This window comes from Suricata suricatta, chromosome 14 (assembly GCF_006229205.1).
Source record: "Suricata suricatta isolate VVHF042 chromosome 14, meerkat_22Aug2017_6uvM2_HiC, whole genome shotgun sequence".
Taxonomy (NCBI): domain Eukaryota; kingdom Metazoa; phylum Chordata; class Mammalia; order Carnivora; family Herpestidae; genus Suricata; species Suricata suricatta.
Genome location: NC_043713.1, coordinates 58,476,268 through 58,501,998, shown reverse-complemented (window position 1 = coordinate 58,501,998; position 25,731 = coordinate 58,476,268). Strand labels below are relative to the sequence as shown.

At 37.6% G+C, this 25,731-nt stretch overlaps 1 protein-coding gene across 1 annotated transcript in view; it reads left to right on the top strand.

Annotated features, from left to right (window-relative positions):
* PIEZO2 (piezo type mechanosensitive ion channel component 2) overlaps positions 1-25,731 on the top strand; it is a 444,879-nt gene that overhangs the window by 262,342 nt on the left and 156,806 nt on the right. Inside the window, exons 9-10 of the mRNA XM_029922540.1 lie at positions 1,333-1,543; positions 3,306-3,519. Of these exons, the coding sequence (XP_029778400.1) occupies positions 1,333-1,543; positions 3,306-3,519 (425 nt within the window). The remainder of the gene's footprint in view (positions 1-1,332; positions 1,544-3,305; positions 3,520-25,731) is intronic.

Below are 25,731 nucleotides of genomic sequence, written 5' to 3'. Positions count from 1 at the left end.
CAGTCACCATCAGTGAATATCATGGTAATATCTGAGCTAAGTGTATTGAGGGGAAAAACAACTTTAAAATGGGAAAATGGAGGAGTTGAGATGCATTCTTTAGGCCTTAAATGCATGTCTGAACCCGATCTAAAAGACCCTTCTGAGTCCACGCCAGTGCAGTCATTTCAATTGGGCTAAATGAAGTCTGCCAGCCTAAGGGCGCCTGGGTGGCTCAGTTGGTGAAGCATCTGACTTTGGCTCAGGTCATGATCTTGCTGTTCCTAAGTTCAAGCCCTACGTCAGGCTCTGTGTTGACAGCTCAGAGCCTGGAGCTTGTTTCAGATTCTGTGTCTTTCTCTGCCCCCCCCCCCATGCTCTCTCTCTCTCTCTCTCTCTCTCTCTCTCTCTCTCTCTCTCTCTCTCACACACACACACACACACACACACAAATAAACATTTAAGAAATAATTTTAAAGAAGAAATCTCCCAGCCTAAGGGCAAATGCGAGAGCATTTAGAGCATCTAGAACAACATTTTGTCTTAAAGTGTTAGTTTATATTTCTAACAACTTAAAAAATAAAAAACCCTAAGCCTTCTAGGGAGAGCCTATAATTAGCCAAAAAAATATTTCTTTGTATTCTTTAAAAACAAAACAGGTAAAGACATATCAGTATACCCAGTTTAAAATAATGTATAGAACTATGTGTATGTTCTGCCCCTTTGTTTCTTCCCTAAATCTCCGAGGATGGTACAGAGGTGCCGAATCACCCAGGATTGAACCAGCACATCTCTCTGTAAAAGGATAAAGTAGGAAGTGACTGTATATCTAGTCAGGTGACCCAAGGCCACTCACCCCTCCTCTGACCAGGAAATACTTAAATAGTGGACAAAATTTACTTTGGAAAGAAAAGGGATTTCATGAGCACAGATTTGACTCGCCCTTTTGGTTAAAGCCATGGATACCTTAATCAAACTACCTATCCCGTTGGTGGCAAGCTCTGTAAATGTGAGGAGCCAAACCAAGATTGATGAGAGCTAAGGTTTTAATAGGTGTGTCAGACAGTGTCTTCTTCTGCCTACAAAAAGTGAGTTCATGTGGCTCAGTGGCATGCTGTTGTGGGTTGTGTGATTGGGAATGTTTCCTGTTTACTTCTTCAGGAAAGCCCCACGTGACTTGGGCTTACACAGGGACCAACAGAGACCTGAGGGAACTTAAGTGGTTGTCTGCATTTTTCCCCTGGTTTGTGAAGTTCACCTCACTGACTGACCCATAAATTACAAACCATATAATCTGCTGGGTGGGTTGGCAGAGTTCTGGACTGCAGTGTTTTCTGTTTCTCTTTTATTTAGGCCGGAGGAGAAAAAATAGATCCAGAAGAGGCACTGATCTACGAAGAGGATTTAGATGAAGGGGACGGTGTGGAAGGCGAGGTGGAAGAGAGCGCAAAATTAAAAATGTTCCGCAGACTCGCCTCTGTGGCCTCCAGGCTTAAGGAGTTTATTGGCAACATGATAACCACTGCTGGAAAAGTTGTGGTGACCATTTTACTCGGTTCATCAGGTAAGAGTTCCCAGTACCGGATGGAGCACAGGTAGCACTTTGGCGAGTAATGAAAGACAAGGCTGAGGAGAAAATGCAGGAGGAAACTTTGCCATTCTGAAACACCAAACTCATAACCATAACTGTTGTAATACTGGTCACGTGTACGCACCTCACACACACACAAATAATTTTTCCTGTTCAGTTCTCATGTTTGTGTTTTCAGTTGGTTTCTTTTTATTTTGTTAAATTATTTTAATGTTTATTTATTTTTGAGAGAGAGAGAGATAGACAGAGCAGGAGTAGGGGGATGGGCAGTGAGAGAGGGAGACACAGGATCTGAGGCAGACTCCAGGCTCTGAGCTGTCAGCACAGAGCCCGACGCAGGGCTCAAACCCACAACCTGCGAGATCGTGACCTGAGCCGAAGTCGAATGCTTAACCAAGTGAGCCCCTCAGGTGCCTGCCTCTTACTTGTTTTCTATTAACCTCCATAAAGCAATCTTTTCCCATATCTAGGTGATATTATTTTTTTATACATAGATCAAAATAACTACGGTTCTTCTGCCCCAGAGCCCATGAATGGCGATCAGCTACGACGAACAATGTCAGTGTACTCTCCAGAGCCACGTGCATGCATTCTGAAAGCGCGTCTGTTTACACTGGGTCATTAGTCGTCTTAATTTAACTCTCCAGGATATACTATTTTCCTTCCTCAGTTAGATTGTAATCTTGCAGCGCAGACACTCACTTCCTTTAAATCTTGGCTGCCGACTGCTTGTTCCATAATAATGTTATCTCCATCTTCTCCCTCCTTCCATCCTGCTGCTGGCAGCCGCTCCAGAGCCACTGGGAAGTTGGGTCCATACCACTTCACTGAAATTGCACAAGATGAAACAATGTGACAATTTTTTAAATAGCAAAATTGAAAAGTGGAAAAGAGGATAGAATTTCTCAAGAAATAGCCCAATATTTTAATGAAGAGCCATTTCAGAATGCCCCCCACCAAAGTTTCAAATGCCTGTAAAAAAAAAAAAAACAAAGACACTGCATTTTCCATGTCCCCTTTTGGTCATAGAATGAATCAGATTTTATTGGGTAGGGCAAAGGGCTAGTGAGACTTCGCCACAGATGTAATATTTTTATGAATCCAACTGAACCAAAAAAAGTAAGTTATTATAAAAAGTGATATCAGGGAGGGGCGCCTGCGGGACTCAGGTGGTTAAGCTTCCAACTCTTGATTTTGGCTCAGGTCATGATCTCACGGTTTGTAAGTTCAAGCTCCCTGTCAGGCTCTGCAATGGCAGTGTAGGGCCTGCCCTGGATTCTCTGTCTCTCCTTCTGCACCTTCTCCGCTCTCTCACTCTCTCTCACTCTCGCTCTCACTCTCTCTCACTCTCGCTCTCAATCTCTCTCACTCTCGCTCTCAATCTCTCTCACTCTCGCTCTCTCTCTCAAAAATAAATAAACAGGCAAGTAACTATGCCAGATTTACTGTGTGAAAAGTAGATATTTACTCTACCAAAGCACCATGGGAAAAATTCTTTTGTGATCTTGTGTTTCCCTATATTTACAAATACCATTTTATGTGTGATCTTTTTCACAACAAAAACAGTATTAGGTCTGATTTAAAAAATGAAATGTGATTCCTATTTTAATAACTTGATCCACATCTGAAAGCATATGAAGGAAATGTACATCATCTCCAATAGTGATACTTCCTGAGTGGTGAATGATTCTCCAGTTCTGTGCAATTTTTCATGATCACATCTCTTTTTCCTTAGGTATGATGTTGCCATCTTTGACCTCATCTGTGTACTTCTTTGTGTTTTTGGGTCTGTGCACCTGGTGGTCCTGGTGCCGGACATTTGATCCATTGCTGTTCAGCTGTCTCTGTGTGCTGCTGGCTATTTTCACTGCGGGGCACTTGATTGGACTTTATTTATACCAGTTCCAGTTCTTCCAAGAGGCAGTTCCACCCAATGACTACTATGCAAGGTAAGAGAAAGAGTTAAGATACTTCAAGGGGGACTGACCCTCCTTTATGATCTTGTTTGAATTAGCAAGGGTTCCTCTTGATACCAATTGATGTGTCCAGCAAACGTTTGATGGGGATGGGGGAAGCAATCTAGCACTTTCAAGTTATTGAATGGCAAAGTCTAGAAAGAAGTGGAAGGTCTCTTCAGATGGAGGTGCTACTGAGACACGGAGAGAGGGGAGGCTGCTATTTGGTCTCAGCTGTGGAAAAAGATCTCAGAAGAACATTTCAATCAAAGAATAATAGCAACGTGTTAAAGCACGCAGCTGGAGAATGCTCTCAGAGGCTAAATAGAGCATTAAAAATAATAATGAGGGATGCCTGGATGGCTCAGTCAGTTAAGCATCCGACTTCAGCTCAGGGCATGATCTTACAGTTTGTGGGTTCAAACACCACATCGAGCTCTGTGCTGACAGCTCAGAGCTTGGAGCCTGCTTCAGATTCTGTGTCTCCCTCTATCTCTCCCTGCCCCTCCCCTAGTCATGTGCAGGGGCATTCCTCTCTCTCTCAAAAATAAATAAATATTGAAAAATTTAAAAAAGAAAAGTAATTTAAATGGGTCCACAGGAAAACAATCAAGAGAAATTTAGAATGTGGATTTTACAAAACAAATGATCTGGTGTCTAAGAAAGCTCAGCATCAGGAAAAGAAGTGTATGTTGGGCGGGGGTGGCGCACAGGGACTCTTATAGTTTAAAGGAGAACTGGGGAAACCCAGCGACCAGATGTGAAGGCTGATTCTACATTACATCCTGGTTCAACCGAAAATCTCTAAAAGACATTTTAAGATTTCATTTCAAAAGACATTTAAATGGAGAAATTTCAATATTCACTGGTTATTAGCTGCTTGTGTAGAATTATTGTTAAAATGTTTTTAAAAGTTACTTATTTTGAGAAATAGAGAGCAAGCACAGGGGAGGTGCAGAGAGAAAGGGAGAGAGAGAATCCCAAGCAAAGCCCCATGTGGGACTCTATCCCGTGTACCAGGAGATTATGATCTGAGCCAAGGTCAAGAGCGAGACGCTTAACCAACTGAGCTACCCAGACACCCCTAGAACTATTGTTAATTCTCAAGTGCATGATTGCATTGTGGGCATACAGGAAAATGTCATTATTTTAGGAGATGTGTGGTGAATTATTTGGAAGTGAAGTGTCATAAGGTCTGCAGCTTTCTACTGGTTTAGCAAGAAACATGAGAGAGGGAGAGAGAAAGGGAGGGAGATGCCAGGAGGGAGAAGGAGAAAAGAGAGACAAATAAAATTACTTAAACCAGGGGATTGGCATCGGGTTATCCATTGTCCTATTTTAACTTCTCTACTTCTGTGGGAAAGTTTATGACTGGAAGTTACAGACAGAGGAGACGGGGACAGAAGTGGCAGAAGGGAACGGGTGGGGGGGAAGTGTGCCAACAGGGAAATGAGGAGTGTGTAACTTTAAAGAATATGATTAATACTATCATGTTGATGGTATAGATTTGCACCCTTCTTTCAAGGGATCTTCATCTCGGTTTTATGTGATGGTAAATACGAAGCAGCAATGTGTGTGTGTGGACCCACTCACCTTCCTCTGACTGTCTAGTTTGTAGCTGTGTCTACCCAATGCTAGGAGAAAATTCAAGTCCTAAAACTGCTTATATTCTATTAAAACAAGGTAGTACTAGTACCCAACACACACACACACACACACACACACACACACACACACAAGGTAACTAATTCTAAACCTAATTGGCATAATCTGGAGGCTTAACAAGTATAATTTGATCTATAAAGAGAAGAATGTTATATAGACACATTAAAACTGAGAAGCCACAAGATGGAAACAACCTAAGTGCCATCGACAAATGAATGAATAAAGAAAATGTGAAATGTGGTGTATGTGTGTGTGTGTACACATATATATACACATTATCTATGTATATAATGAAATATTATTCAGCCTCAGAAAAGAAGGTAATCCTGCCCTCGATGAAAACATGGATGAAACTTGAGGACTTTCTGCTATTGAAATATTGAAATAAGTTAGAGAAAGAGAAATACTGTTTGTCCATTTATATACGGAACTGAACAAAAGAGTCAGCTCAGAAAAAGAGTAGAAAATTGGTTGCCAATGGTGGCATATTGGAAGGAAAGGGGAGAGGCTGATAAAAGGGTACAAACTCATTTGTAAGGTGAATAAATTCTGAAGATCTAATGCTCAGCAGGCTCACTCTACCTAATAGTACTGCACTGTATCATGTATTCTTGAAATCTGCTAAGAGAGTAGATCTTAAAAAGAAAATAGTAACTATGTGAGGTCATTGATGTGTTAATTAACTTGATTGAGGTAATCATTTCACAGTGTACATGTATGTAAAATCACCACATGTACACTTCAAGTATATTACAATTTCATGTGTCAGCTATACCTGAGAAGCCTCTTTAATGGTGTAGATTTATGTAATATTTGTTTATTTTAGGCAGTAGTGCATAAATGCTAAATTTCAATGCAGGCATTAGTTTTAGGCTAAATGAACCCTTTGGTTTCTTCCAGGCATTATTTTGGGTTTATTGAACACGTATAGAAAAAACGTTTTGTGCTGTTGGAAGGGGTGACTTTCAGGGAGTGATTTAATAAGGAATATAAATATATTCTATATGCCAGTAACCCCCAGTTTAAGGATCTTTTCTGCCATCTAGAGACTGATGATGGAAAACATAAATAATATTCAGAACCACCTTGAAAACATTAATTTCTATAAAGGGTCAGCTAATAAATATTTTAGACTGTCGCATTTCTTTCAAGAAGCCATTGTAGTGCAACAGCTGCCATGGACAGATGTAAAAGAATGGGTGTGGCTCTCCTCCGGGAAAACTGTGTGAACAGTGAGATTTGGATTTCATATTAATTTTCACATTTCATGAAATATTATTTTTCTTCCGCCTTTCTCCAGCCACTCAGAAATATAAAAACCATTATTAGCTCATGAGCTGGACCCAAATAGGTGGTGAATGACGCTTGCCAAGCTATGGTGTAGATAATAATAGTCCTAATAGGCTAATAACATACTGTATCTATTGTTCACTTGAATTGTCACAAACAAAATTATGATTATAATTTATTACATGTAATAATAATTATATTACCTGTAATTATAATTACATTTTGTAGATGATCCATTTAAACAGTTTAAAAGGTTCATTACTATAATCTCATAGAGGTAAGTCATTAAAAGTTAAGTTGCTTATCAGGCTCTAGACAGTTTGAGCTAAGCAATTAAATAAATATAAACATAAATATAAACAATATAAATATAAATATATAAATACACTGCCTTATTGTAAATTCCCACCCTCCCCCCACTAACTTGGTAATAAGACATTGCATTTTAGTCTTAGAAAGCTTAGAAATTTACTTAGCTGAAACAATAGCTTCTTCATCAGGCATAATTCCAGTGCATTGTTATTGCCTCCAAATTATGAGTTAGAAGAAAAACACTGGAAAGTGGCAACCAAAAAAAGTGCCTCACTTTGCATGGGCATTTGCCACAAATATATAACCGCAGAGACTCCAGTGCGTATATCTGGCTTCGGATGTGGCTGTTCTTAAGACAATCCAAGCCATTTTTGTCTTCTCAAAAGCTTTCAATTGTATCTCTTTATCTTTATTTTTAGAAAAATTGAATTGATTTCTTCATCATTAGGATAATACATATTTGTTGGTGATTATTTGGAAAAGTGTAATGAAAGAAAAGGAAAACCACCTTTTAAAAATGTAACCCTAACTTCCAGAAATAAACAATGTTTATATCTGGGTCTATATTCTCCCAGAATTTTTTGTAGGCATATATATGGCTTTTTAAAGCAAACTTGGAATCATAGTACAAGTACTCTTTTATAAGTTGCCTTATTCAAGTGCTACATTTTCCCATGTTATGAAATGTTCCTCTAAAATGTGATTTCTGTAAGCTATGAAGTCTTTGAATGTGTAGCTCTAGTCAGTCCCTGACTTCTGACCATTTAGATTTTTCCCCATTCCATGAACTGTATTTTTTATGTTTTTATTTAAATTCCAGTTAGTTAACATACAGTGTAATTTTGGTTTACGGTGCAATAATGATTCCACACTTCCATACAATACCAGGTGCTCATCACAACAAGTGCACTCCTAATCCCCATCACCAATTTCACCCATCTGCCCACCCACCTCCCTCTGGTAACCATCAGTTTGTTCTCCATGGTTAAAAGTGTTCCGTGGTTTGCCTCTCTCTTTTTTCCCCTGTGCTCATTTGTTTTAAATGAGTGAAATCATATGGTATTTGCCCATATCTGACTGACTTATTTCACTTAGAATAATACTCGGTAGTTCCATCCATGTCATTGCAAATGGCAAGATTTCATTCTTTTTATGGCGGAGTCATATTCTACTGTATAGATATACCACATCTTCTTTATCCATTCATCAGTCGATGGGCACTTGGGCTATTTCCATCATTTGGCTATTGTAGATAATGCTGTTGTGCATCAGGGTGCATGTACCCTTTGAATTTGTATTTTTATATTGTTTGGGTAAATAGCACAATTACTGGATCATAGGGTAGTTCTGTTTTTAACTGTTTGAAGAAACTTCACACTGTTTTCCAGAGTGGCTGCACATGTTTGCATTCCCACCAGCAGTGCAAGAGTGCTCTCTTTCTCCACACTCTTCAATAGCTGTCGCTTCTCGTGTGTGTTGTTGGTTTTTGGCATTCTGACAGGTGTGAGCTGATATCTCATTTTAGTTTTTATTTGTATTTTCCTGATGATGAATGATATGGAGCCTCTTTTCATATCTCTCTCAGTCATCTGTATGTCTTGTTTGGAAAAATGTCTATTCATGTCTTCTCATTTTTTTAATTGGATTATTCATTTTTGGGGTGTTGAGTTTTATAAATTTTTTATATATTTTGAATTCTAACCATTTATCAGATATGTCATTTGCAAATATCCTCTCCCATTCTGTAGGTTGCCTTTTAGTTTTGTTGTTTGTTTCCTTCACTGTGCAAATATTTTTATTCTGCTGCAGTCCAGCAGAATTTTTGCTTTGTTTGCCTTACCTTGGGAGACATATCTAGTAAGAAGTAACTGTGGCTAATGTCAAAGAGGTTACTGACTGTGTTCTCTTCTTGGATTTTTGTGATTTCACCGACCATGTAGAATTAGATCATTCTTCATTTTTGCCATCTTCCGTAATCCTGTGGTGCGCACCCGCAGTACTTCTAAATTTAAGTAAAACTCCTGACGAGCAAGGTGCAACCTCATGTACCCTCACTTGGGAAGCAGCCTCTATAGGACTGCTCCACACTGGCCTCTGCTGCAGGATCTGAAGGTCTCAATGGTCCTGGGCCAACATTATGATAATGTACTGGTTTATGATTCCCTCACAGTGCCAGTATTGTACATTGAAATCCCATACCTAGGTGTAGCATGGATCTGGGGTTTTATTTTTCTCTAGGGTGATCTCTTCTTACAACCAAGAGATCATGTGGTTCCTTGTAGCTCCGTCCAGACCTGTGATGGAATTTTTCCATTACATTTAGCCAAGAAAGGATGTTGAGAAGGTGAGTGGGGACCAGCAGCTGTATGGGATGGACAGGAGACCAAAGTTGACATGGAGGCAGAGTAGGGGAGTGACGTTGCCTCAAAGGGAGAACTAGTGATTCTCTTCCATTTTTTCACATAGGAGCCACATGACCAGATTTTTCCAAAACAAAAATCAGGGCCCATTATTTTATAGTTATGATTGTACTTATGGAAAGGTGAAGACATTGCATTTGAAAGGATTATTTTCCCCAAATCTGAAATGTTGTAGCATATTATAACTATATAAAAAATTAGTGATCATGCTTCTGAAGTTGATCTGGCAAAATAAAACTTCAGAACAAATCCCCAAACTGTATATAAGATTAAGAGTATGCCAGTCAACATAGTGGGTTTATTACAACAGAGACCTATGACAACTGCTCTTCTGGAAGGTCTCCCTAACAAAAATGGTGAACTAAACAAAATTTGGCTTGGCTAATGCAGTATGTAATCTCTTCCAAAGAGACTTGTATTTTCAAGTGAATTTCTTTTTTTTTTAATTTATTTATTTAAATTCAAGTTAGTTAACATAGAATAGTATTGGTGTCAGGAATAGAACCCAGTGATTCATCACGTATATACAACACCCAGTGTTCAGGTGAATTTCTGTAGACAGCAGACCCCTCCCATGAAGACATGAAGCAAGATTAAAGGTGGTGGGCTCGTGTTCAGATTTCTCCAATTACACATGTGTTTATCCCCACTTGTTTCCCTACCTGTAGTGCTGGCCACATTTATGAAGCTTTGAGTCTTAGACCATTTCTGTCCTGCAGGTTTTCTGCATTAGAAGTGCCAGCGGTGTGCTGGGTAGGGATGGGACCAGGAACGGGTGGACCTGATATGTTCTGCCTTGTCCTGAAAGGCAGGCACCTCGAAAGGCTTTACAGTGCATCCGAAGGCTCTCAACTGCTACTTACTTGGGGCATGAATGAAAACCAGTTGTAACAGGCAGCACACCGCTGACTGTGTTTCCTTGTGAAGATGATACCAAAAGAAATTCTGAGTTGAACTCACCTAAAAACAATCCTGACAAAAAGTGGCTTCCCTGTTTTTTTTTTATTTTATGTTTATTGTTAAGAGAGAGAGACAGACCACAAGAGGGGGAGGGGCAGAAAGGGGGAGGCACAGAATCTGAAGCAGGCTCCAGGCTCTGAGCTGTCAGCACAGAGCCCGATGTGGCACTTGAACTCACGAACCGTAAGGTCATGACCTGAGCCGAAGTCGGATGCTTAATCAACTGAGCCACCCAGGTGCCCTGGGTTCCCTGTTTTTCAATCTTGAGTTATCTAGATAGAATAGGTAAAAGTTCTGACTTAGGCCAGGGTGGAAGATGTGGTAAGAGACTAAATGCCTACTGTTTTCTTAATTATGATGAAGGCACTTGGAATCTGTACATTGAATTTTCGACCCTATTAATGAACATTTTATGTATGTTAAGCATAGAGATGAGTAGGCCATTCTTTTTTTATCTATTTATTATTCATTTAGTGTTTTTATTTATTTTTGAGGGACAGCATGAGTGGGGGAGGGGCACAGAGAAGAGGACAGAGGATATGAGGAGGGTTCTGTGCTGATAGTAGAGGCCCCGACGCAGGGCTTGAACCCATGAACCATAAGATAATGACCTGAGCCAAAGTCAGATGCTTAACAGACTGAGCCACCCAGGCATCCTTGGCCATGCTTTAAATTGTCTCTTTTGAGCTTTGACCGGTTTTTGTTCCAAGTCCTGAACTTTCTCAAGACCATTTGCAGGAATGACCACAGTCATTGAACTCTTGTTTGCCCAAATTCAATTAGTTCATTTGTTGCCTTCTCCACTTTAAGATCTAAAGTTTGAACATGAAAGGAGGGGAAAGAACGAAAGATTTTCAATCCACTCTCTGTGAAAGTAGGATTCTGTATAAAATAAATACACAATCACTTGCCCTATGTTATCCTTTTTATGACCATTTTAGTAAATCATTATGATAAGAATATGTGTTATATTTAGTGAAGAAAAAGCTTAAGATTATTTCAGTGTAAAAACAATGTAAAAAAGAAAAAGCAAAATCTATAATTCCCACATCATCAGTTAACTATTCTATGAAAAATGTTAAAAAACCAACAGTAAGAGTATGATCTCATTAATTATATTTATACTATTTGTATGCTGGTCATAAAAATGTCGGTGATATGTAGGAAGTAATAAAGGCCTCAGTGCTGTATGTTGTTTTCTTCTGAATTGGGGAAGCCAGTGAGTCCTTTAGAATACGGAACGGTGCAATCAGCTTTTCTGTTGGGTCTGCTGCAGTTTGCTTTGCAAGATGTTATAGAATTCAGGTTATTTAAAAGAATGCACTTTTGCATCCCAGCCCCAGGTGGCTGTGCTGTGTTGTGCCTGCCTGTCTTGCTTTGGGGTAATCTGAGGTTTGGTTACGAAAAACAGCACAGAAAGTCTAAATTGTTTTTAATGGAGACAAGTTGGCAAGAATTTTATCTGACAGCAGTCCAGCATTGTGGGGAAAACAAAGGTAAAGCAGCCGTTTTATGGTAAGAAATGTAAATTCACCCAAGGAAGTTGACCCTTCTCCTTTGCCTTTCTGCTGACAGATCTATAGAACTGTGGAGTTGGTAGGTGATATGATGATAAACAGACTCTGGGTTTCACTTTTTTAAAGATACTTACTGGTTAAGTGACTTGTTCTAAGATCTCAGGAAGAGTTCACTTGCATTTGTCTGAAAGCTGAAAAATAGAAGCCAGAAGAGAAGTTGACTTTCCAGAGAAATGGGAAATCAGTGAAATGTAAATATTTGAACCCCTGAGCTCAACTGGGCAATTTGCCATAACCTTATGGCCACTTAGGATCATAACTAGGTGTATTGCGACCCAGGCCCCCTGAGAAGTGGGGTGCTGTGCCCCGCCATGACACCTGGTGTTATGTGCGAAGCAGCTACAGCTTCTGACCAGGTGGACAAGCCTTGGCGCAGGATGTGTATCTAACTTAGAGACCTAAGACTTTCCAGCATCGCTTTCCCGAATTTCAGCCTTGGTTAAATGCTGGGGACCAGATTTCTGACGTTTTGCTTACTGAGAGCATCTCCCAGGAAGGGTCCTCTTTCAGTTTTCATGGAAAAATCTACTCTCTTCTCTGTGAGGACTGGACAGTGGTTGTCCTGACAGGATGTCAGTTCTGCTGGGTTCATATGTAGAAGAACAGCTCACCCTCACACACACGTGTGCTTGTGTGTGAGCACACGTGCACATACACACACATACACACACTCACACACACACACACACACACACACACACTGCAAAAGGGCAAGATCTTTTTGCCCAAAGGCTAGCCCTGTTATCAAGGACAAAGTTGGGGGTCTACTCTCATAATGTGATATTGAGAAGAATGCACTGATGCCTGCAAACCCATTCTCTGGAGTCTGACAGCTCAGGAACGGTCCTGCTGCTTTCTAGACAGAGCATCTGGTCACATTACCTAATGTTCGTGCTTGCATTTCCTTATCTCTGAAATAGAGAGGAGAATCGTGCCTGTCTCAGAGAAGAGTGTTGTATTAAACAGGAGAACACTCACTCAGTGCTGGGCAATGTGGAGCATGTATTTAAAAGGACCTGATTTTATTTTTGTAAACATCATATTAACACACATAAACTATTTTTCCTATTCAAACTAACTTCCCATGGCTGATGATTGCAGCCTTCTCCGGTGTCTCATGTGCAGCTTCCTGAGCTCATTAAGCCACTTTGCCCCTTGTGCTGTTTCCTTCACTGGAAATATCCTCTGCTTCCTCATTCCACTCGCTCCCACTCTTCCCTCAAAAGCTAGCATATGCACTTCCTTCTGGAACCTTCTATGTTTCCTTCTGTGAGGAACAAGAATTTTCTTCTGGGCAATTACTCTATGCAAACTTGCTTCCTCCCATTTGCAGCACTGGGCCATAATGATGTGTCCATGAATGTATCTCCCTGCTGGGTTCTGGGCTGGGTGGCCTGGGGACCCTGGCTCTAACACTGCTGATCACATGGTTTTTAGGAAATCCTTGCTCAATGTGTTTTGTGTGCTGTCTCCTGTACCCCTTGCATTTCATGTCCTTATGCACCAAAGTGAAATAAAACTACTTTAGGCTTCTCCTGAATTCCCAGCCACAGATGGGGCCACTGGCTATAAGATGTATGGGAAAATCATTTCCCAGAAAGGTCACTGTCACTTTCAGTTCGCCCACTGTAGCCCCACTGCTGCACTCTGTGGTACATGTCCCCAGTTAGTGAATGTCAAGTTCAGTGAGAAACTAAGGAGGCTACAGTAGTTGTGGTTCTTTGTTTGTGGTGTTGGAAAATATTTAGTTTTTTCTTGAGGAAAAAAATGGCAATTTTACATTTATTTATTTAGAAAATTCAAAAATAGCTTTATCCCTGGTGGTTAAAGTTAACACAGTTAAAACAGTAAGTAGCTTTCACTTTTAAAGAAATTAGAGATTTCAGTTCATATTTAGTGTTTCCTGAGGACCTGGTTTATCTCTTATTTTTTGAGAGACTTTGATTTTTGCTTCTTAATTTCTCCAGACTTTGTTTTAAAAATTGGAGAGCCGTGGTAATACTGATGAGATAATGCAGATAAGAGTCTGTCCAGGCCTGGAAATCCGGAGGCGATTAAGACATGTTAGTTCCACTTTTCTCTGTTTTATCCTGTGTAGAATGCATACACAGTATGATTTTCTTCTCAGTTTTAATGAGAGATATTTGACATGCATCACAATAAGTGCAAGGACATCATGCCACCATGATGATTTATGTGTATTATGAAATGATTAACACAATACATTCAACTAACATCCATCTTCCCATATAGATACAATAAACAGAAAAGAAAGGAAAGAACAAAAGGGAAAAAATGTTCTCCAGTGATGAGATGTCTTGGAATTTACTCTGTTAACAACTTTGCTGTGTATCACACTGTAGGGTTAGCTGTAGTCATCACTTTGTGCATTACATCCCTAGAATGTATTTATCTTATAACGAAGTTTCTATGTTTTGAGCACCGTCCTTCAGTTGCCCTCCCCCCCATCCTCCACATCTGGTAACCACAATTCTGATCTTTTTTTCTGAGTTTCGGTTTTTTGGTTGGCAGGTTGGTTGGTTGGTTGGTTTTAGATTTCACATGTAGGTAAAATTGTATAATATCTCTCTCTGACATATTTCACTTAGCATAATGCTCTCAAGGCCTATCTGTGTTGTCAAAAATGTAGGATTTCCTTGTTTTTATGACTGAAAAATATTCCATGGTATCCATGGTGTGTTTGTGTGTGTGTGTGTGTGTGTGTGTGTGTCACAACTTAATCCATTCAATAATTGATGGACACTTAGGCTATTTCCATTCTTGGTCTTGTAAATAAAGCTTCTCTGAAAATGGGGGCGTAGATACCTTTTTCAGTTAGCATTTCCTTTGCCTTTGGATGTACTGTCAGAAATGGAATTGCTGGATCGTACAATATTTCTTTTTTTAACTTTGTGAGGATCCTCCATACTGTTTTTCACAGTGACTGCAGCAATTCATAGTCCATCTGCAATGTGCAAAAGTTTCCTTTTTCCTCCACATCCTTCCCATTATTTGTTAGTGCTTATCTTTTTGATTATGGTCATTCTAACACGTGTGATATGATAACTCATTGTGCTTTTGATTTTCATTTCCCTAATGACTTGTGATGTTGAGCATCCTTTAATTTACCTGTTGATCTTTTAAATATATATATGAGAAATGTCTCTTAGGGTTCTTTGCCCATTTTTAATTGGGTTATATGGTTTATGGCCAGAGAGTTGTGGAAGTCTCTTATACATTTTGGATGCTAATTCCTTATCAGATGTAAGGTTTGCAAATATTGTTTCACATTTCGTAGATGGCTTTTTCACATTACTGATGATATATTTTGCTGTACAGGAGCTTTTGAGTTTGATGTAGTCCCACGTTTTTGTTTTCTATTTTCTTCTTTGTGCTTTAGGTGTCATATTCAAAAAACTGTTACTAGTTCTCATGACAAGGAGCTTTGTTCCTAAGGTTTCTTCTAGGAGTTCCATGTTTTCAGGTCTGAAAGTTAAGTATTTAATGCATTTTGAGTTCATTTTTGTGAGTAGTATAAGATATGCATCTGGTTTCATTCTTATGTATAAACATCCAGTTTTCCAAGAACTAGTTATTGAAGAGACTATCTTTTCTTTACTGAGTATTCCTGGCTCCCTTTTCCAATATTAGTTAACTATACATACTTGGTTTCATTTCTGGATTCTCAATTTTGCTTCTTTGATGTATTTATCCATTTCTATTCCATTATCATACTGTTTCGTTGACTATAGATTTATAGTCTAGTTTGATCAGGAAGTGTGGTGCCTTCTTCTTTGTTCTTCTTTATCAAGATCTCTTTGGCTCTGTGGGGCTCTTGTGGTCCCGTGTAAATTTTATGAGTGTTATATCTACTTCTATAAAAAAGTTCCATTGGAATCTTGATAGGGACTTTATTGACTCTATAGATGGTTTTCAGTAGTATTTTCAGTAGAATTAACAATATTAATTCTTCCAATCCATGAATGCATAATATCTTTCCATTTATTTGTGTCTGTTTTGATATCTTTCATCAATGTCTTATAGCTTTCAACCAAGAGATCTTACACCTCCTTAGTTCAATTTCCTAAGTATTTTATTCTTTTTGATGTTATTGTAAATGGGATCAATTCTTTATTTGTTTTTCAGAAAATTAGTTGCTAGTATATAGAAACATTGATAATTTTTTATGTTAATTAGTGTCCTGCAACTTTACTGAATTCATTGTTTATATCTGACAAATTTTTCCTTGAGTGTTCAGGATTTCTCTATAACCAAATCAGTGGTTAGGATTTTCTATATATTTAGTATATATAGATAGTAAATAGAGACAATTTTACTTCTTCTTTATCAGTTTTGATACAATTTTATTTCTTTTTCTTTTATGATTACTGTGGTCAGGACTTCTAGTACAATGTCGAATAGGTATGGTGAGTGGGCACCTTGTCTAGTTCCTGATCTAAGAAGAAAAGCCTTCAACCTTTCACCATGGAGTATGATATTAGCTGTGGGCTTATCATATATGCCCTTTATTATGCTGAGGTATGTTCCTTCTATGCCTAATTTGTTAAGGGTTTTTATTATGAATGGGTGTTTAATTTTGTCAAATGCTTTTTCTGTGTCTGTTGAGATGGTCATGTGGTTATTTTATTTCATACTATTAATGTGATGTATCACATTGATTGACTTGCATATGTTGAACCAGCCTTGCATCCCTTGAAGAAATCCCATTTGATCATGGCAAATGATGCTTTCAATGTGCTACTGAATTCAGTTTGCTAATATTTTGTTGATAATTTTTACATCTGTCTTTATCAAAGATAATGGATAGTTTTCTATAGTGTCTTTCTGGTTTTGATATCAGGATAATATTGGCTTCATAAAATGAATTTGGAAGTATTCTCACCTCTTTGATTTTTTTTTTTTTTTGGAAGAGTTTAAGAAGGATTGCTGTTAATTCTTCTTTAAATGTTTGGTAAAATTCACCAGTGAAGCCAGCTGGTGCTGGACTTCTGTTTGTTGAAAGAGATTTTTGATTACTGATTCAATTTCCTTCCTAGGTCTTTTCAGATATTTTATTTCTTCCTGATTCAATCTTGGTTATTTGTATGTTTCTAACATTTTTTCCATTTCTTCTAGGTTTGCCAGTTTGTTAGTATGTAGTTGTGTGTAGTAGTCTCTTATGATTCTTTGAGTTCCTGTGTTATTAGTTGTAATGTCTTCTTTTCATTTACAATTTGGTTGATTTGGGTTCTTTCTCTTTTTTCCTTGTCTAGTTTACTCTAGCTAAGTGTTAGTCAATTTTATTTATCTTTTCAAAGAAACAAGTTTTAGTTTAGTTCATTTTTATGTTGTTTCAATCTTTCATTTATTTCTGTTCTAATCTTTATTAGTTTCTTTCTTTTGCTAACTTTGAGATCCATTTGTTCTTCTTTTCCCAGCTCCTTAAGGCGTCAAGTTAGATTGTTTATTTGGGACCTCTCTTACTTCTTAAAGCATTTGTTTATTCATGAACTTTCCTCTTAGAACTGTTTTTGCTGTACTCATAAACTTTGGTATGTTGTATTTCTACTTTCATTTGTTTCAAGAAACTTTTATTTCCTCTTTAATTTCTTCTTTGATCCATTGGTTGCTCAAGAGAGTATTGTTTACTTTCCATGTGTTCATGAATTTTCTAATTTTCCTCTTGTTGATTCCTAGTTTTATGCCACTGTGGTCAGAGATGATACTTGGTATGATTTCAGTCTTACTAAATTTTCTCAGACTTGTTTTGTGGCCTAATATATGGTCTATCCTAGAAAATGTTTCATGTGCACTTGAAAGAAATGTTTATTCTGCTTTTGTTGAATAGAATGTTCTGTATACGTCTGTAAGGTCCATTTAGTCTCCAGTATTGTTCAAACCTACTGTTTCCTTAGCAATTCTCTGACTATCTCTCCATTATTAAGAATGAGATATCAAAATCCCCAACAAATACTGTATTACTGCTTATTTTTCCTTTTAGCTCTGTTAGTTTTTCACTTTATGTATTTAGAACCTCTAAATTGGACTCTTAAATATTTACAATTATTATATATTCTTTTTTAATTTTTAATGTTTACTTATTTTTGAGAGACAGGTGAGACAGAGCATGAGTGGGAGAGAGACAGAAAGAGAGAAAGACACAGAATCCAAAGCAGGCTCCAGGCTCTGAGTCATCAGCACAGAGCCTGATGCAGGGCTCGAACCCACGAACTGTAAGATCATGATCTGAGCCGAAGTCAGAGCCTAACTGACTGAGCCACTTAGGCGCCCCATATATTCTTCTTGATGGATTAACCACTTTATATAATGATCTTCTTTGCCTCTTTTTAGCATTTTTAAAGTCGATTTTACCTTATATAAGTTTAGCTACCCTTCCTTTTTGTTGTTGTTTGTGGTTTTTAGTTATCATTTGTTTGAAATATCTTCTTCTGTCCCTTCACTCTCAGTCTAGTGTCCTTAAGACCAAAGCGAGTGTCCTGTAGGTAGCACAGTGTTGGATCTTGTTTTTTATCTATTCACCCATTCTGTGTCTTTTCATTGGAGTATTTAATCTGTTTATGACAGGTGAAGACTTTCTGTTGCCATTTTGTTCATTGTTTTCTGGTTATTTTGTAGAATCATTGTTCCTTATTTCTTATCCTGTTGTGTGTGTGTGTGTGTGTGTGTGTGTGTGTGTGTGTGTGTGTATGTGTGTTTGATGTTTTTTGGTATCAGTATGCTTTGGCACCTTTATTATGTTCTTATGTATAATTACTACAGGATTTTCGCTTGTAGTTACCATGAGGCTTACATAAAATACCTTAATTTATAACAATTTTAAACTGATAACAATTTAACTTCAATAGAATTTGTAAACTTTACACTTTCACTTCTACTCCCCCTCAAACTTTAGGTTATTGCTGTTAGAATTTGCATGTTTTTATATTGTGTAACTAAAAACAGAGTGTTGTAATTATGGTTACTTTTACCACCTATTTTTAACTTTTAAACTAGAGATGTAAGTCGGTTATGAAACACAATCCCATATTGCAAAACTATGACCATATGTTTATCATTACCAGTATGATTCACACTACCGTTTCATGCTTTCATGTTAACTAGTGTTCTTTTACTTCCACTCAAGGAACTCCCTGTAGCATTTCTTATAAGGTCGGTCTGGTGTTGATGCACTTCCTTAGCTTTTGTTTGTGCAGGAAAGTCTGTATCCCTCCTTTATTTCTGAAGGACAGCTCTGCCAGATAAAAAATTCTTGGATGGCAGTTCTTGTCTTTCAGTATTTTGAATATGTCATCCCATTCTCTCCTGGCCTAAAAAGTTTCTGTTGAAATATCTGCTCATAGGAGTGCCTAGGTGACTCAGTAAATTAAGCATCCGACTTCGGCTCAGGTTGTGATCTCACTGTTGTGGGTTCAAGCCCCGCCCTGTGTTCAGATTCTGTGTCTCCCTTTCTCTCTGCTCTCCCCTGTTTGCTCGTTCTCTCTCTCGTGCTCTCGCTCTCTCTCTGAAAAATAAATAAACATTAAATAAAGTTCATTTATGAATATCTGCTCATAGTCTTATAAGAAGATGTTACCTGGATGGTGTCCATTTCTTCATGTTTGGGAAGTTTTCAGCCATTATAGCTTGAAATATACTTTCTGTCTCTTCTTCTTCTGGATTTCCCATAATGTGAATATTGCTTATTGTTATTGTATTCCATAATTCCCATAGACGTTCTTCATTCTTTTTTTTTCTTTTTATTTCTCTGTGTAATTTCCAGTGTCCTATCCTCCAAATTGCTGATTCTTTCTTCTTCATGGTTGAGCCCTCTGTTGAATTTCTTTTTTGAATTCTTCATTTCTGTTACTGTATTTATCAACTCTAGGATTTCTGTTTGTTGGTTCTGATGATGGTTGCTGTTTCCTTGCTAAAATTGTTTTGTTAATGCATTATTTTCCTAACTTCACTTAGTTATCTTTCTGTGTTTTCTTGTAGTTCACTAAACTGCCTTAAGAGGCTTATTCTGAATTCTTTGTCCAACAATTCATGATCTCCATTTCATTGGGTCAGTTATTGGAACTTCATTAGTTTCCTTTGATGGCCTTATTTAACTGATTTATCAGGCCTACCAGGTTTGTTTTGAAAACTATTGGCTTTTCCTACCTTTCTCTTGACTGGAGAGCCTCTGGGCATCACAGCTTCCATGAATTCTGCCAACCTTCCTGGTGAGATGAGGCTGGAAGACACTCCACAAATGGTGGTGCTATAAATCCACTCTTTGCATGAACACAGGCAAATGAGGCCCTAGGGCCAGAAAAACTCTTCCTTTGAGGATCCATATCAGGCAGATCTGCCCCCCCACTGGGTGCCCTGGTCAGAGTGCACCTCTGACTTGATTCTGTAAGTGAGCAAAACTGCTGGTTGAAACTGCTACTTGGGCATGGCAGGCATGAACTCAGTCTACCAGGAACTGTATACTGATTTTTTGCAAGCACCTCCCCCCTTCTCTGTCATAGTCAGATTGCCAGTGATTGAGTCCCACAGATTCCTCTGCAGTCCCCGTGGGATAAAATCAGAGTAGGGACTCCTTCAAAGTGACTGCAACACCTTGGAGGTGATGGTTGTCCCTCTGGGTTCTCTTTTCCCCCTGGAGGAACTGGGAGCTCAAACAACAATTCTGGTTTTAGGCAATATAACTGTAGGTGCTTGTTGCATCACTTAGAAATAGATGTTCTTTTTGGTATGTGACTTTGTTTGCACAAAGACACTTTGTTTTACTGCTTTGCACTTCTAGTCGTATTTAAGTTTGATAATAATGCTTGGAGGTAGGTACTGTTATTTTTATGGCCATTTTTTAAAAGACAAAACTGAGACTTACAGAGGTTGAGTAACACATCAAGCAACAAGTTAATTAAGTGACAGAGCCAGGATTTTAACCTTATTGTGTCTGACTCAAGCTCGTGCCTTATTAGCCATCCTGAGTACCACCATCTTCATAAAATAATAGTGTTTCCACTGCTTTTCTAGAATATTGATGAACGATCCCTTTATACTATACTACCAGATTCCAAAATGGCTTTTTGGTGACCCAGTCTTGGCACTTTTTTTTCTCTGTCAGAGGTCCAGGGTCTGTAGTTTAAGCCCACATGTAGGACATCTATAGCCATAGCAAAATGAGGCAGCCCGTTGGTCTGGACATAACAGAGGTGGACTGAACTAGTCGTCTGGACACATAACATTTACATCTGGGCCAGGAGCAGTGTTAGAGGACTCGCCTAGCAACTCAAAGGCAGAAACCACGTGTCCTCTCAGCCATCTGGAGCCGTGCCTAGCCAGCCTCAGGCTCCGCCAAACACTTGTGAGGCAAAACAACACCTCATTTTACATTTACCCTTTCAAAGTATTAAGAAGAGTAAAGATATAGTTCGCAGTTATATTCTTGTCTGAATCTGCTCAAAATGACTGGTATTAATGAATATATTACAAACCATGCCTGGATGGTACATTTAAGTTTTTTCAACTTTAAAAATTAATAGCAGATTAAAGATGGAAGAATTTCTTGTAACAGAAAGATGAACTGTTCCTTCAAGTTACGATAACAGCGTATGAAAAATTAAATCTAAAGTAAACTTTTGAGAAAGGGCATTTGGAACAAAACAAGTATTTAGTTACTAAGCTTTTTATTGGAAAGCATAGCCATCTTGTTTATTAGAGTTAAGATTCTCATCATGGTCTTGATTCTCATTAACTGCAGCAACACTTCATTAATTTCTTTTAGTTTGTTTCTAGAGAAGCTGATTTGGTTGACTCGTGAAGTATTTTGAGAATAAATATAGTGAACAATATTGCCTCATCACTGCTTGGCTTACAAACATTCCAAATCTTGCTTATGCAGTAACTTCTGTGACCCAACTGAGCCAGAGGCCCCTTGATCTTTTTTTAATGTTATGCCTTCTAGTAAGTGTGCACTGGCAATTCATTGTGGGTTTAATTTCATTTTGATTCTCCTAATGACTAAGGAGCCTGAGAATCTTTTCATGAGCTACTTTTACATTCATGTACCTTTTCCATGAAATGTTTGTTAAAATATTTTACCCATTTTTTAAAAAGCATCAGAACTCTTTGTTTTCTTAGTAGTGAGTTCTAGGAGTTATTTAGAAAATCAAGATACAAGTCATTTATTATTTATAACATATATGTTTTTGAAAATATTTCCCCAGTCTGTGAATTTTTAAGAGTAGAATTTTTACTTTTGATCAGGTACACTTTATAGTTGTTCTTTCATGAATCATGCTTTTTGGTTTGTAGTTAAGAAATATTTGCCAAACCCAAATTCTGTGTTTTCATCTTGAAGTTTTATGGTGGATTTTTTGCCTGTGATTTCAAATAGTTCCATGGTCATTTACTGAAATAAATTATTCTTTCAAGGCACCTGGGTAGCTCAGTTGGTCAAGTGTCCAACTCTTGATTTTGGCTCAAGTCATGATCTCGCAGTTCATGAGATGGAGCCCCAAGTCCGGCTCCATACTGACAGCACAAAGCCTACCTAGGATTCTCTCTTACTTTCTTCCCCTCCCCCACTCACTTTCTTCCTCTCTCTCTCTCTCTCTCTCTCTCTCTGTCTCTCAAAAGTAAATAAACTTGGGCACCCTGGTGGCTCAGTCGATTAAGTGTCCAACTTTGGCTCAGGTCATGAACTCATGGTTTGTGAGTTTGAGACCCACATCAGACTGACAGCTCAGAGCCTGGAGCTTGCTTTGGATTCTGTTTCTCCTCTCTCTTTGTCCCTCCCCCACTTGTGTTCTTTCTTTCTCTTTCTAAAATAAACATTAAAGAATTTTAAAATAAATAAATTTTAAAAAGAAAAAGAAATATTCTTTCTACACTGAACTGCCTTTGCACTTTGTTAAAAATCAAGTGTCCATATATATGTGCTTGCACTTATATATGAACTCTATTCTGTGCCATTGATCTATTCATTTTTTTATACCATTGTCTTGATTAAAGTAGTCCTCCCTTATCCACGGGGAATACATTCAAAGACCATCAGTGGATGCCTGGAACTGAGGATAGTACCAAGAGCCCTATATATATTGTTTTCCTGTACATACATACATAAGATAAAGTTTCATTTATAAATTAGGCACAATATGAGATTAACAATAATAATAAAATAAAACAATTATAACAATGTACCATAATAAAAAATACATAAACATAGTATCTCTCTCTCTCTCTCTCAGAATATCTTATTATACCTGTCATTATTATTCTTGAAAAAATAAAATGCCTATGTGATAAGATGAAGTATGGTGAATGACATAGGTATTGTGACATAGCTTTAGGCTACTATTGACCTTCTTGTGATACATCAGAAGGAGGATCATATGGTTCTGGATGTTGACTACTGATAACTGAAACTGTAGAAGTTAAAACCACAGATAAGGGGTGAATGTTATACTATAACTTGATAATAAATCTTGAATCAGTTTTTGTTTGTTTATTTGTTTGTTTGTTCAGGCTATTCTAAGACATCTGTGTTTCCATATGAATTTTAAAGTTTATTTCTGTGAGGGAGAGAGAGAGAGTGGAGGAGGGGAGCAGAGGGAGAGGGAAAGAGAGAATCCCAAGCAGGCACTGCGGTGTCAGCATGAAGCCAGACTCAGGGCTCAGTTCCAAGACCATGAGATCATGACCTGAGCTGATATCAATAGTCAGGTGCCCCCTACATATGAATTTTAAATCAGTGTGCCAATTTCATCAGCAAAGCCTGCTGGGGGTTTGATTGGAATTGTGTTGAACCCGTAGAATGGTTTTGGTAGCATTGTCTTCTGACGCATGAGTATGTTGTATCTCTGCATTTATTTAGGTCTTTTCAAATTCCTCTCAGCAGTGCTTTTTAAATTTTTGTACATCTATCATCAGTTATCCCTTAAGTATTTCATGATTTTAATGGCATTGCAAGTGGCTATTTAATTTCTGATTGTTCATTGCTAGTATATAAAAATATAATTAATTTCTGTTTATTGATGTTGTCTCCTGCCACCTTACTAAGCACATGTATTGGTTTTATAAAAATTTTTTATTGATTCCTTCAGGGTTTTTTTTATAATGTCACCATGAATAAAGATAGTTTACCTTCATCTTCTTTAGTCTGGATACCTTTTATTTCATTTCCTTGTCTTATCAAACTTGCTAACACTCCAGTTCAGTGTTGAAGTGGTGAAAATGGGCAGCCTTGTCTTTTTGCTGTCGTTGGGGAAAAGCATTCATTCTTTCTTCATTAAGTATGATTTTGAGTGTAGGTTATTCATAGATGCTTTTTATCAAATTGACATAAATCCCCATCTATTTTTAGTTTTCTGAAAGGTTTTATCCACAATGCATATTAGATTTTGTCAGATGCTTTGTCTGCATCTATTAAAATCATCATATTTTAATTTGGTAATTAATTTTAATATGTAAATAGACTTTTTAATATTAAACCATCCTGGTATTCCTGGAATAAATCTCATTTGACCAAGCAGTAATAGTTTTTGTATGTTTTGTTGAGTTTGAATTGACAGCATTTTGTTTAGAATTTTATACCATATTCATTTCAGATAATGCCCGGTCATTTTCTTTTTTTAGGGTGTCTTTGGTTTGGATATGGAGTAATGCTAGGCCCCCAGTATGACTTAAAATGTATTTCCTGTTTTTCAATGATCTGGAAAGGTTGATTTAGGATTTGTATTTTTTTTCTCCTGTAAGCGTTTGGTAAAATTCACCAGTGAAACCATATGGGCTTGAAGTTCCTTTTGCAGAAAAGTTTTTAACCACAAATGTGATTTCTTAAATAGATATAAACTGTTCAGGTTATTTCTTCTGGAGTACGTTTTGGTATTTTGTGTCTTTGAAGAAATTTGCTTTTGTAAGTAATATATCAACCTTATTGGCATAAAGTTATTGAAAATATTTACTTATTTTCTTTTGGATATTAGTAGAATCTGTAATGATGTTATTTAATTTATTCCAGAAATTAGCAATTTGTGCCTTCTTTTCCTCTTGTTCGTTCTAGCTAGATGTTATCAATTAATCATCTTAAAGTACTAGCCCTTGCTTTATTTTTCTCTTCATGTTCTATTTTCTATTCATTTATTACAACTCAGATATTTTTAGTTTCCTTTTTTCTACTTCATTTCTGTTTAATTGACTTAATTAAATTAAACTTTGGCCTTAGTACTCTTCTTTTTACTTATCTTCTCTGTTGCTATCCAAAGGTGGAAATTGAAGCCATTAATTTGATAACTTTTTTCTTTTCTAATATAGGTGTTTAAAATTTTTTAATTAAATTGAAATCTAAATTTCCATCTAAATACTACCTTAGCAACATGCTACAAATTTTGATACAGTATAGTTTTTAAAATTTTTATTTGAGTATATTTGACACAAAATTTTATATTAGTTTCAGGTATACTACATAGTGATTCAACAAGTTTATATGTTATGCAGTGCTCACCCCAACTGTACCTAACCTGTTTTATTTTTTAATGTTTTTTTTTTTTTAAGAGAATGTGTGTGAGCAGGAGAGGAGCAGAGAGAAAGTGAGAGACAGTTTCCAAAGTGGGCTTTGTGCTGACAGCAGAGAGCCCAGTGCAGGGCTTGAAACCATGAACTGGGAGATCATGACCTGGGGTGAAGTTGGATGCTCAACCAACTGAGCCACCCAGCCACCCCTACCATGTTTCATTTTTCATTCAGTTCAAAATACTTTTTATTTCCATCTGAGTTGAATCTTTGATCCATGGGCTATTTATATAGGCATTTGGTTTCCAAATATTTGGAGATTTTCCAGAGTTGCTTCTCTTTTGATTTTAATTTACTTCCATTGTTGTCAGAGAATAGAATTTGTTTTGTAATCCAGAAGATGGTCCACTTTTTGTAAATTTCCCACATGGAATTTTTAATGACTTTGTCCTTTAAATCATGTAGAAAATTTTAAA